The 15,944-nt window shown below is 56.4% G+C and overlaps 2 protein-coding genes and 1 long non-coding RNA gene across 3 annotated transcripts in view; 2 read left to right on the top strand and 1 right to left on the bottom strand.

Annotated features, from left to right (window-relative positions):
- The first annotated feature begins 433 nt into the window (after positions 1–433).
- MFAP4 (microfibril associated protein 4) lies at positions 434–9,258 on the top strand. Its single transcript, XM_041719593.2, has 6 exons — positions 434–475; positions 1,905–1,971; positions 3,024–3,181; positions 4,294–4,390; positions 7,067–7,249; positions 8,953–9,258. The coding sequence occupies exons 1-6, from the start codon at positions 470–472 to the stop codon at positions 9,198–9,200; spliced, it is 759 nt and encodes a 252-aa protein (XP_041575527.1). The 5' UTR covers positions 434–469; the 3' UTR covers positions 9,201–9,258.
- Positions 9,259–10,894: 1,636 nt separating this feature from the next.
- Positions 10,895–15,944, bottom strand: part of ATP2A1 (ATPase sarcoplasmic/endoplasmic reticulum Ca2+ transporting 1) — a 42,788-nt gene continuing 37,738 nt past the window's right edge. Inside the window, exons 18-22 of the mRNA XM_072936370.1 lie at positions 15,784–15,869; positions 15,574–15,707; positions 14,506–14,623; positions 12,727–12,844; positions 10,895–10,946 (exon numbers count right to left, since the gene is read on the bottom strand). Of these exons, the coding sequence (XP_072792471.1) occupies positions 10,912–10,946; positions 12,727–12,844; positions 14,506–14,623; positions 15,574–15,707; positions 15,784–15,869 (491 nt within the window). The 3' untranslated portion in view covers positions 10,895–10,911. The remainder of the gene's footprint in view (positions 10,947–12,726; positions 12,845–14,505; positions 14,624–15,573; positions 15,708–15,783; positions 15,870–15,944) is intronic.
- Positions 12,075–12,501, top strand: LOC140685169 (uncharacterized). Its single transcript, XR_012058457.1, has 3 exons — positions 12,075–12,099; positions 12,211–12,230; positions 12,330–12,501. It is a non-coding gene; the product is annotated as an uncharacterized lncRNA (long non-coding RNA).

Genomic DNA, 15,944 nt, shown 5'->3' on the forward strand with positions numbered 1-15,944 from the left:
ATTGGGAAAAACAGGGACACAACCCCCAGAGAGCCCCAAAATTTGGCGTTTTCTCCTCATTTTGGGGCGAATTTTGGAATTTTTTCCTCCTTTTTGAGGCCAAGTCTGAGGGAATTCAGAGTCGGAAAAGTGAATTTATTCCCCCCCCAAAAAAATGTAAAATTGGGTTTTTATCCCCCAAAAATCCCCAAATTTGGGATGTTCCCCCCCCCGCTGTAAAATCCGATTTTTTTTTCCCGAAAAACGCTAAAATAAAGTAATTAAAAATTAAAAAAATAATAAAAGAAAGGGAAATTCCGTTGGTTTTTTTGGGTTTTTTTTTTTTTTTGGCAGCGAAAAGGGCGGATTTTGGGATTTTTCTCCCAAAAAAGGGCAGGGCCGGGGGTCCCTCCCCCTCCCCCCCCCCCAAAAGGGGCCCCCGGGCCGCCCCTCCCCCACCCCCGCCCGGATTCGGAGCCGCTCCGGAGCCATGGAGGTAACGGGACCCCAAAATTGCCCAAAATCCCCCGAATTCACCCCAAAAAAACCCAAATTCGCCCCAAAACTCCCAAATTGCCCAAAATCCCCCGAATTTACCCAAAAAAAAGCCCCAAAATACCCCCAAAAACTCCTCAAATCCCCCGAATTCACCTCAAAAAAAACCAAATCCACCGAATTCACCCAAAAACTCCCAAAATCCCCCGAATTCACCCCAAAAAAACCCAAATTCACCCAAAAACTCCCAAAATTGCCCCAAATCCCCCGAATTCAATCCCAAAAAAAGCCCCAAAATACCCCAAAAACTCCCAAAATTCCCTCAAATCCCACAAATTCACCCGAAAAATGCCCCAAAATACCCCCAGAAACTCCTCAAATCCCCCGAATTCACCCCCCAAAAAACCCAAATCCACCGAATTCACCCAAAAACTCCCAAAATCCCCCGAATTCACCCCAAAAAAACCCCAAATTCACCCAAAACCTCCCAAAAATTCCTCAAATCCCCCGAATTCACCCAAAAACTCCCAAAAAACTCCAAAAATCCCCCAAATTCACCCCAAAAAAAGCTCCAAAATACCCCCAAAAACTCCTCAAATCCCCCGAATTCACCCCCAAAAAAACCCCCAAATCCACCGAATTCATCCAAAAACTCCCAAAATCCCCCGAATTCACCCCAAAAAAACCCCAGATTCACCCAAAACCTCCAAAAATTCCCTCAAATCCCCCGAATTCACCCCAAAAAAGCCCCAAAATCTCCCAAATTCAACTCGGGAATGCCAAAATCTCCCAAATCCATCCCAAAAACTCCTTAAATCCCCCGAATTCTCCCCAAAAAAGCCCCAAAATCCCCCAAATTCAACTCGGGAATAGCAAAATCCACCCTGGGAACCCCAAAATCCCCCAAATCCACCCCAAAAAACTCCCCAAATTCCCTCAAATCCCCCGAATTCACCCCAAAAAAGCCCCAAAATCTCCCAAATTCAACTCAGGAACCCCAAAATTCTCCAAAATCCCCGAAAATTCCTCAAATTTCCCCCAAATCCCTTCCGGAAACCCCAAATTAACCCAAAATTTCCCAGAAATTCCCTCAAACCGCCACAACCCCCCCAAATTTCCCCCAAATTCCCTTCGGGAATCCTCAAAATCTCCCAAAATTCCCAAAAATCCCCCCAAATCCCCCAAATTTCCCCAAAATTCCCCAAAATTTCCTCAAAACCCCCCAAATTTCCCCAAAAATTCCCCCAAATTCCCTTCAGGAATCCTCAAAATCCCCCAAAATTTCCCCAAATTCCCTTCAAAAAACCCCAAAATCCCCCAAATTTCCCCCAAATTTCCCCCAAATTCCCTTCGGAAACCCTCAAAATTCCCCCAAATCCCCCAAATTTTCCCAAAATCCCCCAAATTTGCCCCAAATCCCCCCCCCCCAGTTCGTGGCCGTGGCGCTGCTGGTGGCGCTGGGGACCCTCAGCCGGGGGCAGCCGATCGGACCCCAGGGTGAGACTGGGACGGACTGGGATGAACTGGGAGGGACTGGGAGGGACTGGGAGGGAACTGGGAGGGACTGGGAGGGGTTAAAGGGGGACTGGGATGGACTGGAAGGGAACTGGGACAAACTGGGAGTTACTGGGATGGACTGGGAGGGACTGGGGGGGACTGGGAGGGACTGGGATAAAGTGGGAGGGGTTAAAGGGGGACTGGGAGGGACTGGGACGAACTGGGATGGACTGGGATGAACTGGGAGGAACTGGCGGCGCTGGGGTGGGGGAGGGGCGGCGCTGACGCCTCCGGGGGGGTGGGGGAGGGGCCGCAGACCGAGAGTGACCCCGCTGCCCCTCCCCCACCCCCAAACCCCATTTTTACCCCTCCCCCACCCCCCCAAATCCCATTTCCACCATTTTTACTCCTCCTTCACCCTTAAATCCCATTTCTACCCCTCCCCCACCGCCTCTCCCCACTTTTCCCCCTCCCCCACCCCCCTCTCCCCCTCCCCCACCCCCCAAATCCCATTTCCGCCATTTTTACCCCTCCCCACCCCCAAATTCTATTTTTACCCCTCCCCCACCCCCCAAATCCCATTTCCGCCATTTTTCCCCCTCCCCCACCCCATTTTCTCCCCCCTCCACCCCTTTCTGCCCCTCCCCCACCCCCCAAACCCCATTTTTCCCCCACCCCTTCCCCCCCTCATTCCGCCCCTCCCCCACCCAAACCCCATTTTTCCCCCTCCCCCACCCCAAATTACTTTTTCCCCCCTCCCCCACTCCATTTTTACCCCTCCCCCACCCCGCAAACCCCATTTTTCCCCCTCCCCCACCCAAACCCCCTCATTCCGCCCCTCCCCACCCAACCCCCATTTTTATCCCCCCACCCCCCCAAACCCCCTCATTCCGCCCCTCCCCCACCCGAACCCCATTTTTGCCCCTCCCCCACCTCATTTCTCCCCCTCCCCCACCCCAACCCCCCTCATTCCGCCCCACCCCCACCCACCCCCCCTCATTCCGCCCCTCCCCCACCCACCCCCCATTTTTCCCCCTCCCCTCCCCCCCCAGCCCCCCCGTTCTGCCCGCCCCTCCCCCCCCGGGACTGCCAGGACGTGCACGCGGGGGGGGCGCGGGAGGACGGGGTGTACCTGGTGTCCCCCGCGGGGGGAGGGGCGCCCCCCGTGCCCGTCTACTGCGACATGAGCACCCAGGGCCACGTCTGGACGGTACCGCCCCTCCCCCACCCCTCCCCCTCCCCCACCCCGGGGGGCTGCCGCCCCTCCCCCACCCACCCGAAATCCCCCCCGAGAAATTCGGGCCCGGGATCGCCCCTCCCCCACTAAGGGAACCACCCCAAAATCGCCCCTCCCCCACCCCCAAAATCACCCCAAAATTGCCCCTCCCCCACCAAGAGAATCACCCCAAAATCGCCCCTCCCCCACCCCCAAAATCAGTCAGGGGTCACCCCTCCCCCACCCTGAAAATCAACCTGGGATCGCCCCTCCCCCACCCCTAAAAATCTCCCTCTGTGCCCCTCCCCCACCCCAAAAATCAACCTGGGATTGCCCCTCCCCCACCTCAAAAAATATCTCTGACTGCCCCTCCCCCACCCCTAAAATCAACTGGGGATCGCCCCTCCCCCACCCCCAAAATCATCCCAAAATTGACCCTCCCCCACCGAGAGAATCACCCCAAAATCGCCCCTCCCCCACCGGGAGAATCACCCCAAAATCGCCCCTCCCCCACCCCCAAAATTAACCTGGGATTGCCCCTCCCCCACCCCCAAAATTGCCCCTCCCCCACTTCCAAAATTTATCTGGGATCGCCCCTCCCCCACCCCCAAAATCGCCCTGCCCCCACCCTGAAAATCAACTTGGGGTTGCCCTTCCCCCACCCCCAAAATTGCCCCTCCCCCCATTTTCTACCCCTCCCCCATTTCCTCCCCCTCCCCCACCCCTCCCCCATTTCCTGCCCCTCCCCCACCTTACACCTCCCCCATTTCCCCCTCCCCCATTTCCTGCCCCTCCCCCACCCCTAAAATGACCCCCTCCCCCACCCACCCCTCCCCCACCCCTCCCCCTCCCCATTTCCCACCCCTCCCCCATTTCCTGCCCCTCCCCCACCCCTCCCCCTCCCCCATTTCCTTCCTCTCCCCTCCCCCTCCCTCATTTCCTGCCCCTCCCCCATTTACTGCCCCTCCCCCACCTGCCCCTCCCCCACATTTCCCGCCCCTCCCCCACCCCAAAATGACCCCTCCCCCATTTACTGCCCCTCCCCCTCCCCCATTTCCCTCCCCTCCCCCTTTCCCGCCCCTCCCCCACCCGCCCCTCCCCCTCAGGTGTTCCAGCGCCGGTTCAACGGCTCCGTCAGTTTCTTCCGCGGTTGGAACGATTACCGGGCCGGCTTCGGCCGCGCCGACGGCGAGTACTGGCTGGGTACGGACCCGAAACCAGTATGGACCAGTATGGACCAGTATAAACCAGTAGGGACCAGTATGGACCAGTATAAACCAGTATAGAGCCAAAAATCCCCATAAAAATCCATAGAAATCCATAGAAACCAGTATAGACCAGTATGGACCAGTAGGGACCAGTAGGGACCAGTAGGGACCAGTAGGGACCAGTATGGACCCAAAAATCCCCATCGAAATCCATAGAAATCCATAGAAACCAGTATGGACCAGTATAGACCAGTATGGATCAGTAGGGACCAGTATAAACCAGTATAGAGCCAAAAATCCCCATAAAAATCCATAGAAATCCATAGAAACCAGTATAGACCAGTAGGGACCAGTATGGACCAGTATGGACCCAAAAAACCCCATAAAAATCCATCGAAATCCATAGAAACCAGTATGGACCAGTATGGACCAGTAGGGACCAGTAGGGACCAGTATGGACCAGTAGGGACCAGTAGGGACCAGTATGGACCAGTAGGGACCAGTAGGGACCAGTATGGACCAGTAGGGACCAGTATAGACCAGTATGGACCAGTATAAGCCAGTATAGACCCAAAAAACCCCATAGAAATCCATAGAAACCAGTATAAACCAGTATGGACCAGTATGGACCAGTATGGTCCCAAAAATCACCATCAAAATCCATAGAAATCCATAGAAACCAGTATGGACCAGTATAAACCAGTATAGAGCCAAAAATCCCCATCAAAATCCATTGAAATCCATTGAAATCCATAGAAACCAGTATGAACTAGTATAGACCAGTATAAACCAGTATGGACCCAAAAATCCCCATTGAAATCCATAGAAACCAATATGGACCAGTATAAACCAGTAGGGACCTAGTATGGACCAGTATAGATGGACCCCAGAGTGACCCCTGACCCGTGAGTGACCCCGAGTGACCCCGAGTGACCCCTGAGTGACCAATGAGTGACCCTGAGTGACCCCTGAGTGACCCTGAGTGACCAATGAGTGACCCTGAGTGACCTTGAATGACCCCAACTGATCCCAAGTGATCCCTGAGTGACCAATGAGTGACCCTGAGTGACCAATGAGTGACCCCAACTGACCCCAACTAACCCCTGAATGACCCCTGACCATGACCTTTGACCCCAGGCCTGCAGACCCTGGCCCTGCTGACCCTCCAGGCCCTGAGTGACCCCTGAGTGACCCCGACTGACCCTCAGTGACCAATAAGTGACCCTGAGTGACCTTGAATGACCCCAACTGACCCCTGAGTGACCCAAATGACCCCTGAGTGACCCAAATGACCACTGAATGACCCCTGACTGACCCCAACTGACCCCAACTGACCCTGGGTGACCAATAAGTGACCCCTGAGTGACCCTGAGTGACCCAAATGACCACTGAGTGACCAATGAGTGACCCAACTGACCCCAACTGAGCCCTGAGTGACCCTGAGTGACCCTAACTGACCCTGACTGACCCTCCAGGCCCTGAATGACCCTGAGTGACCCTGACCATGACCTTTGACCCCAGGCCTGCAGACCCTGGCCCTGCTGACCCCAACTGACCCCTGTGTGACCTTTGACCCCAGGCCTGCAGACCCTGGCCCTGCTGACCCTCCAGGCCCTGAGTGACCCTGTCAGTGACCTTTGACCTTTGACCCCAGGCCTGCAGACCCTGGCCCTGCTGACCCTGACTGACCCCTGAGTGACCCCTGTGTGACCTTTGACCCCAGGCCTGCAGACCCTGGCCCTGCTGACCCTCCAGGCTCTGAGTGACCCTGAGTGACCCCGACTGACCCTGGGTGACCAATAAGTGACCCTGAGTGACCCCAAATGACCCCTGAGTGACCAATGAGTGACCAATGAGTGACCCTGAGTGACCTTTAATGACCCTGACTGACCCCTGAGTGACCCAAATGACCACTGAGTGACCAATGAGTGACCCCAACTGACCCCAACTGACCCTGGGTGACCAATAAGTGACCCCTGAGTGACCCTGAGTGACCCCAACTGACCCCTGAGTGACCAAAATGGCCCCGACTGACCCCAACTGACCCCAACTGACCCCTGAGTGACCCCGAGTGACCCCGACTGACCAATGAGTGACCCTGAGTGACCAATGAGTGACCCTGAGTGACCTTGAATGACCCCGACTGACCCCTGAGTGGCCCAAATGACCAATGAGTGACCAATGAGTGACCCCAACTGACCCCTGGGTGACCAATGAGTGACCCGGAGTGACCAATGAGTGACCAATAAATGACCCCAAATGACCCCTGAGTGACCAATAAGTGACCCCTGAGTGACCCTGAGTGACCCTGAGTGACCCTAAGTGACCAATAAATGACCCTGAGTGACCCCGACTGACTCCAACTGACCCCTGAGTGACCCTGAGTGACCCCAACTGACCCCAAATGACCCCTGAGTGACCAATAAGTGACCCCTGAGTGACCAATGAGTGACCAATGAGTGACCCCAAATGACCCCTGAGTGACCCCAACTGACCTGGAGTGACCCCGAGTGACCCCTGAGTGACCAATGAGTGACCCTGAGTGACCTTGAATGACCCCAACTGACCCCTGTGTGACCTTTGACCCCAGGCCTGCAGACCCTGGCCCTGCTGACCCTCCAGGCCCTGAGTGACCCTGTCCATGACCTTTGACCATGACCTTTGCCCCCAGGCCTGCAGACCCTGGCCCTGCTGACCCTCCAGGCCCGTTACGAGCTGCGGGTGGAGCTGGAGGACTTTGAGAACAACTCGGCCGCCGCCACCTACGGCTCCTTCGCGCTGTCGCCCACCGCGGTCAGCGCCGAGGAGGACGGCTACGCCCTGCACGTGGCCGGCTTCGTCGACGGCGGCGCCGGTGCGTGCCACGGTGGGCCTTGGGTGGGCAGCGGTGGGCAACGATGACCCTTGGGTGGTCATCAATGGTCAAGGAAATCAAGGAAATCAAGGTTGGCCATTGGGAGGTCAATGGAGGTGAATTGTGGTCAATGGTGGTCAATTGAGTCAAGGTTGGCCATTGGGAGGTCAATGGGGGTCAATGGTGGTCAACCAAGTCAAGAAAATCAACAATGACCACTGGGTGGTCATCAATGGTCAAGGAAATCAAGGTTGGCCATTGGGTGGTCAAGGTTGGCCATTGGGTGGTCAATGGGGGTCAATGGCGGTCAACGGAGTCGAGAGAATCAACAATGACCATTGGGTGGTCATCGGAGTCAAGGTTGGCCATTGGGTGGTCAATGGGGGTCAATGGTAGTCAATTGAGTCGAGGTTGGCCATTGGGTGGTCATCGATGGTCAACTGAGTCAAGGTTGGCCCTTGGGAGGTCAATGGGGGTCAATGGTGGTCAACGGTGGTCAACAATGACCATTGGGTGGTCAACGGAGTCAAGGTTGGCCATTGGGTGGTCAATGATGACCATTGGGTGGTCAACAGGAGTCAACTGAGTCAAGGTTGATCGTTGGGTGGTCAACAGTGGTCAACCGAGTCAAGGTTGGCCATTGGGTGGTCAATGGAGTCAAGGTTGGCCATTGGGAGGTCATTGGGGGTCAATGGTGGTCAATTGAGTCAAGGTTGGCCATTGGGAGGTCAATAGGGGTCAATGGTGGTCAACTGAGTCAAGGTTGGCCATTGGGAGGTCAACAAAAGTCAACCGTGTCAAGGTTGGCCATTGGGTGGTCATCGATGGTCAACAATGACCATTGGGTGGTCAATGATGGTCAACCGAGTCGAGGTTGGCCATTGGGAGGTCAATGGTGGTCAATGGTGGTCAATGGTGGTCAACTGAGTCAAGGTTGGCCATTGGGTGGTCAATGATGACCATTGGGTGGTCAACGGTGGGCAACTGAGTTGAGGGTGGCCATTGGGTGGTCAATGGAGTCGAGGTTGGCCATTGGGAGGTCAATGGTGGTCAACGATGACTATTGGGTGGTCATCGATGGTCAACCAAGTCAAGGGAATCAACAATGACCATTGGGTGGTCAATTGAGTCAACGTTGGCCATTGGGTGGTCAACTGAGTCAAGGTTGATCGTTGGGTGGTCAATGGTGGGCCATTGAGTCAAGAGAATCAAGGTTGGCCATTGGGTGGTCAATGGAGTCAAGGTTGATCGTTGGGTGGTCATCAATGGTCAATTGAGTCAAGGGAATCAACAATGACCATTGGGAGGTCAACAGGAATCAACCGAGTCGAGGTTGATCGTTGGGTGGTCATCGGTGGTCAATTGAGTCGAGGGTAGCCGTTGGGTGGTCAATGGTGGTCAACAATGGTCAATTGAGTCAAGGGAATCAACAATGACCGTTGGGTGGTCAATGGTGGTCAATGATGGTCATCGATGGTCAACAATGACCATTGGGTGGTCAATGATGGTCAACTGAGTTAAGGGTGGCCATTGGGAGGTCAATGGGGGTCATTGATGGTCAATTGAGTCAAGGGTGACCATTGGGTGGTCATCGGTGGTCAACCAAGACAAGGTCACCCCCCAGGAGCTCATCGGGGCGGTCAAGCGGCCGATCCAACATCTCCCACCACCCCAACCTCCCGTCCCACCCGTGTCCCCACCAGGCGACTCCCTGAGCTACCACAACGGGCAGAAGTTCTCCACCTTCGACCGCGACCAGGACCTGTTCGCCCAGAACTGCGCCGCGCTCTCCTCGGGGGCCTGGTGGTTCCGCAGCTGCCACTTCTCCAACCTCAACGGCTTCTACCTGGCCGGGCCCCACCTCTCCTACGCCAACGGCATCAACTGGGCCCAGTGGAAGGGTTTCTACTACTCGCTCAAGCGCAGCGAGATGAAGATCCGACGGCTCTGAGCGACGCGCCCGAGCCCGGCCCCGCCCGGCCCCGCCCCCAATAAACAGCCTGCCTTGATTGGTGGTGGTGGAAACATCTCGGGGGGGTTCTGGAGACATCTCCAGGGGGTTCTGTGAGGGGTTTTTTGGGGGGCTTTGAGGTGTTTTGGGGTCTCGAGGGTCATTTGGCCCCATCCCCACCATTAATTAAGGAGATCTTGATTGGTTGGTGGAGGTTTGGTGGTGGAAACATCTCCAGGGGGTTGTAAGAGGGGTTTTTTGGGGGGCTTTGAGGTGTTTTGGGGTCTGGGGGGTCACTTGACCCCATCCCCACTATTAATAAGGGAGATCGTGGTTGATCAGTGAGGATTTCATGGTGGAAACATCTCCAGGGGGTTCTGGGAGGGTTTATTTGGGGGGCTTTGAGGTGTTTTGTGGTCTCGAGGGTCACCTGACCCCATCCCCACCATTAATTAAGGGAGATCTTGATTGGTTAGTGGGGATTTGGTGGTGGAAACATCTCAGACGGGTTCTGGAGACATCTCCAGGGGGTTCTGGGGGTGGTGGAAACATCTTGGGGGAGTTCTGGAGACATCTCAGAGGGGTTCTGGGGACGGTGGAAACATCTCCGGGGGGTTCTGGAGACATCTCGGGGGGGTTCTGGGGGTGGTGGAAACATCTCCAGGGGGTTCTGGGAGGGGATTTCTTAGGGGGATTTGAGGAGTTTTGGGGTCTCGAGGGTCACTTGACCCCACCCCCACCATTAATTAATTAATCTCATCCCTAATTAAGGGAGATCTTGATTGGTCAGTGGGGATTTGGTGGTGGGAACATCTCGGGGGGTTCTGGGAGGGGATTTTGGGGACGTCTCGGACGAAATTTGGGGATTTTTGAAGGAATTTTGGGAATTTTTTTGAAGGAATTTTGGGACTTTTCGGGGACAAATGTTGAGAGTTTCTAAAATGAATTTTAGGAATTTTTTTGGGGATAAATTTTGGGATTTTTTGGGGGATGAATTTTGGGACTTTTTCAACAAATTTCGGGATTTTTTTGGGGGGATAAATTTTGGGACTTTTTGGGATAAATTGGAGAATTTTTTGGGGATAAATTTTGGGACTTTTTGGGATCCATTTCCAAAATTTTTTGGGGGGATATTTTTGGGATTTTTGGCCAAATTTTGGGACTTTTTGGGACTTTTCGGGGAAGAATTTGTGGATTTTTTTTAGGGCTAAATTTCAGAATTTTTTTGGGCTAAATTTCATTTTTTTGCCCGAATTTTGGGATTTTTTGGGGACAAATTTTGGGTTTTTTTTATTTTTCCTCCCCCCTCCCCCACCCCCCATCCCCTCCCCCACCCCCCCATAAAAAAACCCCAAAAACCCCCAAAAATCGATGGGTGGGGGAGGGGCGATTCCCTTTATTGGCAATAAATAAGCGAGGGGGGGGTGGGGGAGGGGCGGGGGCGGGGTCAGGGTGGGGGAGGGGCCAAAATTAGCCACGCCCCCTCCCCTAATTTAAATATTAATTTGGGGGGGGGTTTAATGAATTTTGGGGGGGCCCCACTGCGGGGGGCGACCCCAAAACCCCCCCCGGGTTGGGGGGGGGGGGGAATTTGGGGTGGGGGAGGGGCGGGGTGGGGGGGAGGGGTCAGGGTGGGGGAGGGGCCGATGTTGGCCACGCCCCCTCCCCAAATTTGGGGTTTTTTTTGGGGGGTCGGGGGTCCCCAAAATCGTCACTTCCGCCGCTGCTTCCGGCCGGGCTCTTCCGCTGCGGGGGAGGGGAAGGGGGAGTGACGTCATCGGCGGTGCGGTGACGTCATCGGGGTGATGTCATTGGGGTGATGTCACAGAGGGGGGGAGGGGTCGGCCACGCCCATCCCCCACCCGCCCCTCCCCCTCCCCTCTCCCAGAGGGCAAAGGTCACGGGGGAGGGGACACGAGGGGGGGCGGTGACGTCATAAGGGGGGGCAATGACGTCACAGGGGTGGCGGTGATGTCATAAGGGGACAATGACGTCATAGGGGTGACGTCATGGGGGTGGCAGTGACGTCATAGGGGGTGACGGTGACAATGAGGTGATGGTGATGTCACGGGAGTGACAGTGATGTCATAAAGGGGTGACAGTGACATCATAAGGGGACAGTGATGTCACAGGAGTGGCAGTGATGTCATAGGGGACAGTGATGTCATAAGGGGGGAACAATGAGGCCACAGGGGTGGCAGTGATGTCATAGGGGTGACAGTGACATCATAAGGGGGACAATGATGTCATAGGGGGGACAGTGACATCATAGGGGATAGTGACATCATAAGGGAGGTGACATTGGTGACACTGAGGTGACAATGGAGGTGACAATGACACAGAGGTGACACCGAGGTGACACCGAGGTGACAATGGAGGTGACACGGAGGTGACAATGACATGGAGGTGACAATGAAGGTGACACAGAGGAAACAATGACACCGAGGTGACACTGGGGTGACAATGGAGGTGACAGAGGTGACAATGGTGACAGAGGCAACACTGAGGTGACAATGACACTGAGGTGACACAGAGGTGACAATGGTGACAATGAAGGTGACACAGAGGTGACAATGAAGGTGACAAAGGTGACACTGAGCTGTCCCCAGGTGTCCCCGGTACCTGCCGCGGTGTCGGGCCCGGTCGGGTCACGCTGAGGGACGAGAAGATGGAGATGGAGATGAGAGGGGGAGGGGACAGGGGACAGGGGACAGGGGACAGGGGGGACATGGGGTGACCATGGAGTGACCATGGAGTGACCATGGACCAGGAGGTGACCATGGAGTGACCATGGGGTGACCATGGAGTGACCAGGAGATGGTCAAGGGGATGGGGAGGTGACCAGAAGGTGACCATGGACCATGGAATTGACCATGGAGATGGTCACGGTCACCTGGAGGTGGACAAGGGGACAAGGAGGGGATGAAGGTGAACATGGACCATGGAGGTGACCATGGAGTGACCAGGAGGTGACCATGGACCTGGAGGTGACCATGGAGTGACCATGGAGATGGTCAAGGGGATGGGGAGGTGACCATGGAGGTGACCATGGAGTGACCAGGAGGTGACCAGGAGGTGACCATGGAATGACCAGGAGATGGTCAAGGGGACAAGGAGGTGACCATGGAGGTGACCATGGACCATGGAGGTGACCATGGAGATGGTCAGGGTCACCTGGAGATGGTCAAAGGGATGGGGAGATGACCATGGAGGTGACCATGGAGGTGACCAGGAGATGGTCACAGTCACCTGGAGGTGGACAAGGGGACAGGGAGGGGATGGAGGTGACCATGGACCAGGAGGTGACCATGAAGGTGACCAGGAGATGGTCAAGGGGATGGGGAGGTGACCATGGAGGTGACCATGGACCATGGAATTGACCACGGAGGTGACCATGAAGGTGACCAGGACATGGAGGAGATGACCAAGGCCACGACGGAGGTGACCACGAAGGGTGGAGATGACCCCGAGGGGGAACAGGAGGGGACACGAGGACAACCCCGCGGTGGCCGGGCCACCTCCTCACCCTCCAGGTAGTTCCTGGCGATGAACTTGAGGGCCTCGTCCAGAAGAATGACCGGGAAGGAGATCTTGATGACCATCAGCCAATGGGTCAGCGTCAGCGGCGTCAGCTTGAAGATCATCTGGGGACATCGGGGGACACGGCTGGGACCTCCTCCCAGGCCACCACCAGGGCCACCAGAGGCCACCAGAGGTCATCGAACCCGGTGGTCACTCAAGGGTCATCAGACCCGAGGTCATCGTGGTGGACGTGGCCACCAAAGTGACCCCCGTGGCCACCAGAGTCACTCAAGGTCAACGGTCGCCGTCTTGGTGGCCACCAAGGCAATGTCCCCCTGGCCACCAAGGCGATGGCCACCACCCAGTGACCACCATCTTGATGACCACCACAGTGGCGACCAACCCAAGGCCACCAACCCAATGACCATCACCTCAATGGCCATCAATGACCACCACCCCAAGGTCCCCATGACCACCAACCCAATGACCACCACCCCAAGGTCCCCAAGGCCACCAATGACCACCAATGACAACCACCCCAATGACCACCAATGACCACCAATGACCACCACCCCAAGGCCACCACCCCAAGGCCACCACCCCAAGGTCCCCATGACCACCACCCCAATGACCACCAATGACCACCAATGACCATCACATTGACCACCACCCCAAGGTCCCCAAGGCCACCAACCCAATGACCACCAACCCAATGACCACCACCCAATGACCACCATCTTGATGACCACCAGTTTGATGGCCACCAACTCAGTGTCCCCAATGACCACCACCCCAATGACCACCAATGACCACCACCCCAATGACCACCAACCCAATGACCACCAATGACCACCACCCCAATGGCCACCACCCCAAGGTCCCCAAGGCCACCAACCCAATGACCACGACCCAATGACCACCACCCCAATGTCCCCAAGGCCACCACCCCAAGGTCCCCAAGGCCACCACCCCAAGGTCCCCAAGGCCACCATCCAATGACCACCACCCCAATGACCACCAATGACCACCAACCCAACGTCCCCAAGGCCACCAACCCAATGACCACCAACCCAATGACCACCAACCCAATGACCACCACCCCACCAATGACCACCACCCCAAGGTCCCCAAGGCCACTACCCCAAGTTCCCCAAGGCCACCACCCCAATGACCACCACCCCAAGGCCACCACCCCAATGTCCCCAAGGCCACCAACCCAATGTTCCCAAGGCCACCAACCTAATGACTATCAACCCAATGACCATCACCTCAATGGCCATCAATGACCACCAACCCCAACGTCCCCATGACCACCAACCCAATGACCACCAATGACCACCACCCCAATGACCACCACCCCAAGGTCCCCATGACCACCAACCCAAAGGTCCCCAAGGCCACCAACCCAATGGCCACCACCCCATGACCACCAATGACCACCACCCTCATGGCCACCAACCCCATGACCACCAATGACCACCAATGACCACCAACCCAATGACCACCAGTGGCCACCACCCCAAGATCCCCAAGGCCACCACCCCAAGGCCACCCCCCGTGTCCCCGCGGCCACCAAGCCCATGGCCACCAACCCCATGGCCACCAATGACCACCAACCCAAGACCACCACCCCAATGACCACCAATGACCATCAACCCAATGTCCCCAAGGCCACCAACCCAATGACCACCACCCCAAGGTCCCCATGACCACCCCCCCAAGGCCACCACCCCGTGGCCACCCCCCCGGTGTCCCCGCGGCCACCACCCGCGGTGTCCCTTACGGGCAGGGGGTCGATGTAGAGGATGACGAAGTGCAGGGACATGGAGAGGCAGATGGAGCCCATCAGCCAGATGTTCACCCACGGTGGCATCCGGGCCAGAGACTGGTTCTCCGACAGGCTGGGGACAGCGGGGACAGCGAGGTCACCATGGGGACATCCCGGTGGCCATGGGGACATTGAGGTAGCCATGGGGACATCGAGATGGCCATGGGGACATTGAGGTGGCCATGGGGACATCGAGATGGCCATGGGGACATCATGGGGACACAGGGACCATAGGAACATTGAGGTGACCACAGGGACCATGGGGACATCCTGGTGACCATGGGGACATCGAGGTGACCATGGGGACCATGGGGACATCCCGGTGGCCACAGGGACCATGGGGACATCCCGGTGACCACGGGGACATTGGGGACATCGAGGTGACCACAGGGACCATGGGGACATCGAGGTGACCACAGTGACCATGAGGACATGGAGGTGACCACAGGGACCATGGGGACATCCCGGTGACCATGGGGACATCCCGGTGACCACAGTGACCATAGGGACATTGAGGTGACCATGGGGACATTGGGGACATCAAGGTGGTCATGGGGACATCAGGGTGACCACGGGGACATTGGGGACATTGATGACCACAACGACCACAATGACTACAACGACCACAACAACCACAATGACGAAGATGACGATGACCACGATGACCACAATGAAGATGACCACGATGAAGGTGACCATGGTGACCACAATGACCACAACGACCACAACAACCACAATGACAAAGATGACGATGGTGACGATGACCACGATGACCACAATGAAGATGACCACGATGAAGATGACCACAATGAAGATGACCACGGTGACCACGTCCTCACCTGTTGAGGGCGTTGCACATCTCGATGGTCACCACGATGACCATGACAATGACCACAATGACCACAACAACCACAATGACAAAGATGACGATGACCATGATGACCACAATGAAGATGACCACAATGAAGATGACCATGGTGACCACGATGAAGGTGACCACGATGAAGATGACCACGTCCTCACCTGTTGAGGGCGTTGCACATCTCGATGGTCACCAGCACCGACAGCGCCATCGTCATCGGCACCGGCGACTCGAAGATGTCACAGTCCAACCCCTCGAAGTCCACGTTGTGCTCGGAGCACTGCATGAAGTGGGTCTGGGGGGACATCGGGGGTCACCTCGGGGACAACCTGAGGACATCTGGGGACACCTGGGGACACTCGGGGACTCACCAGCTGGTGGTAGCTGACGTTGGGTCCGTCCTCAGCGAAGAGGAACCACCAGGCGGCCGCTCCCACCGTGGCGGCCCCGACGTAACCTGGGGGGACAAACGAGGGGTTGGGGACACCTGGGGACACCTGGAGGTCTCTGAGGTGCCACCTTGAGGGTCTCC

This window comes from Taeniopygia guttata, chromosome 16, assembly GCF_048771995.1.
Source record: "Taeniopygia guttata chromosome 16, bTaeGut7.mat, whole genome shotgun sequence".
Taxonomy (NCBI): domain Eukaryota; kingdom Metazoa; phylum Chordata; class Aves; order Passeriformes; family Estrildidae; genus Taeniopygia; species Taeniopygia guttata.

Excerpts from the sequence above, each read along its gene's own strand:
- MFAP4 (XM_041719593.2), top strand. Across the intron at positions 3,182-4,293 it reads CCCAGGGCCACGTCTGGACG|GTGTTCCAGCGCCGGTTCAA; the intron begins GTACCGCCCCTC and ends CCTCCCCCTCAG. Across the intron at positions 7,250-8,952 it reads CTTCGTCGACGGCGGCGCCG|GCGACTCCCTGAGCTACCAC; the intron begins GTGCGTGCCACG and ends TGTCCCCACCAG.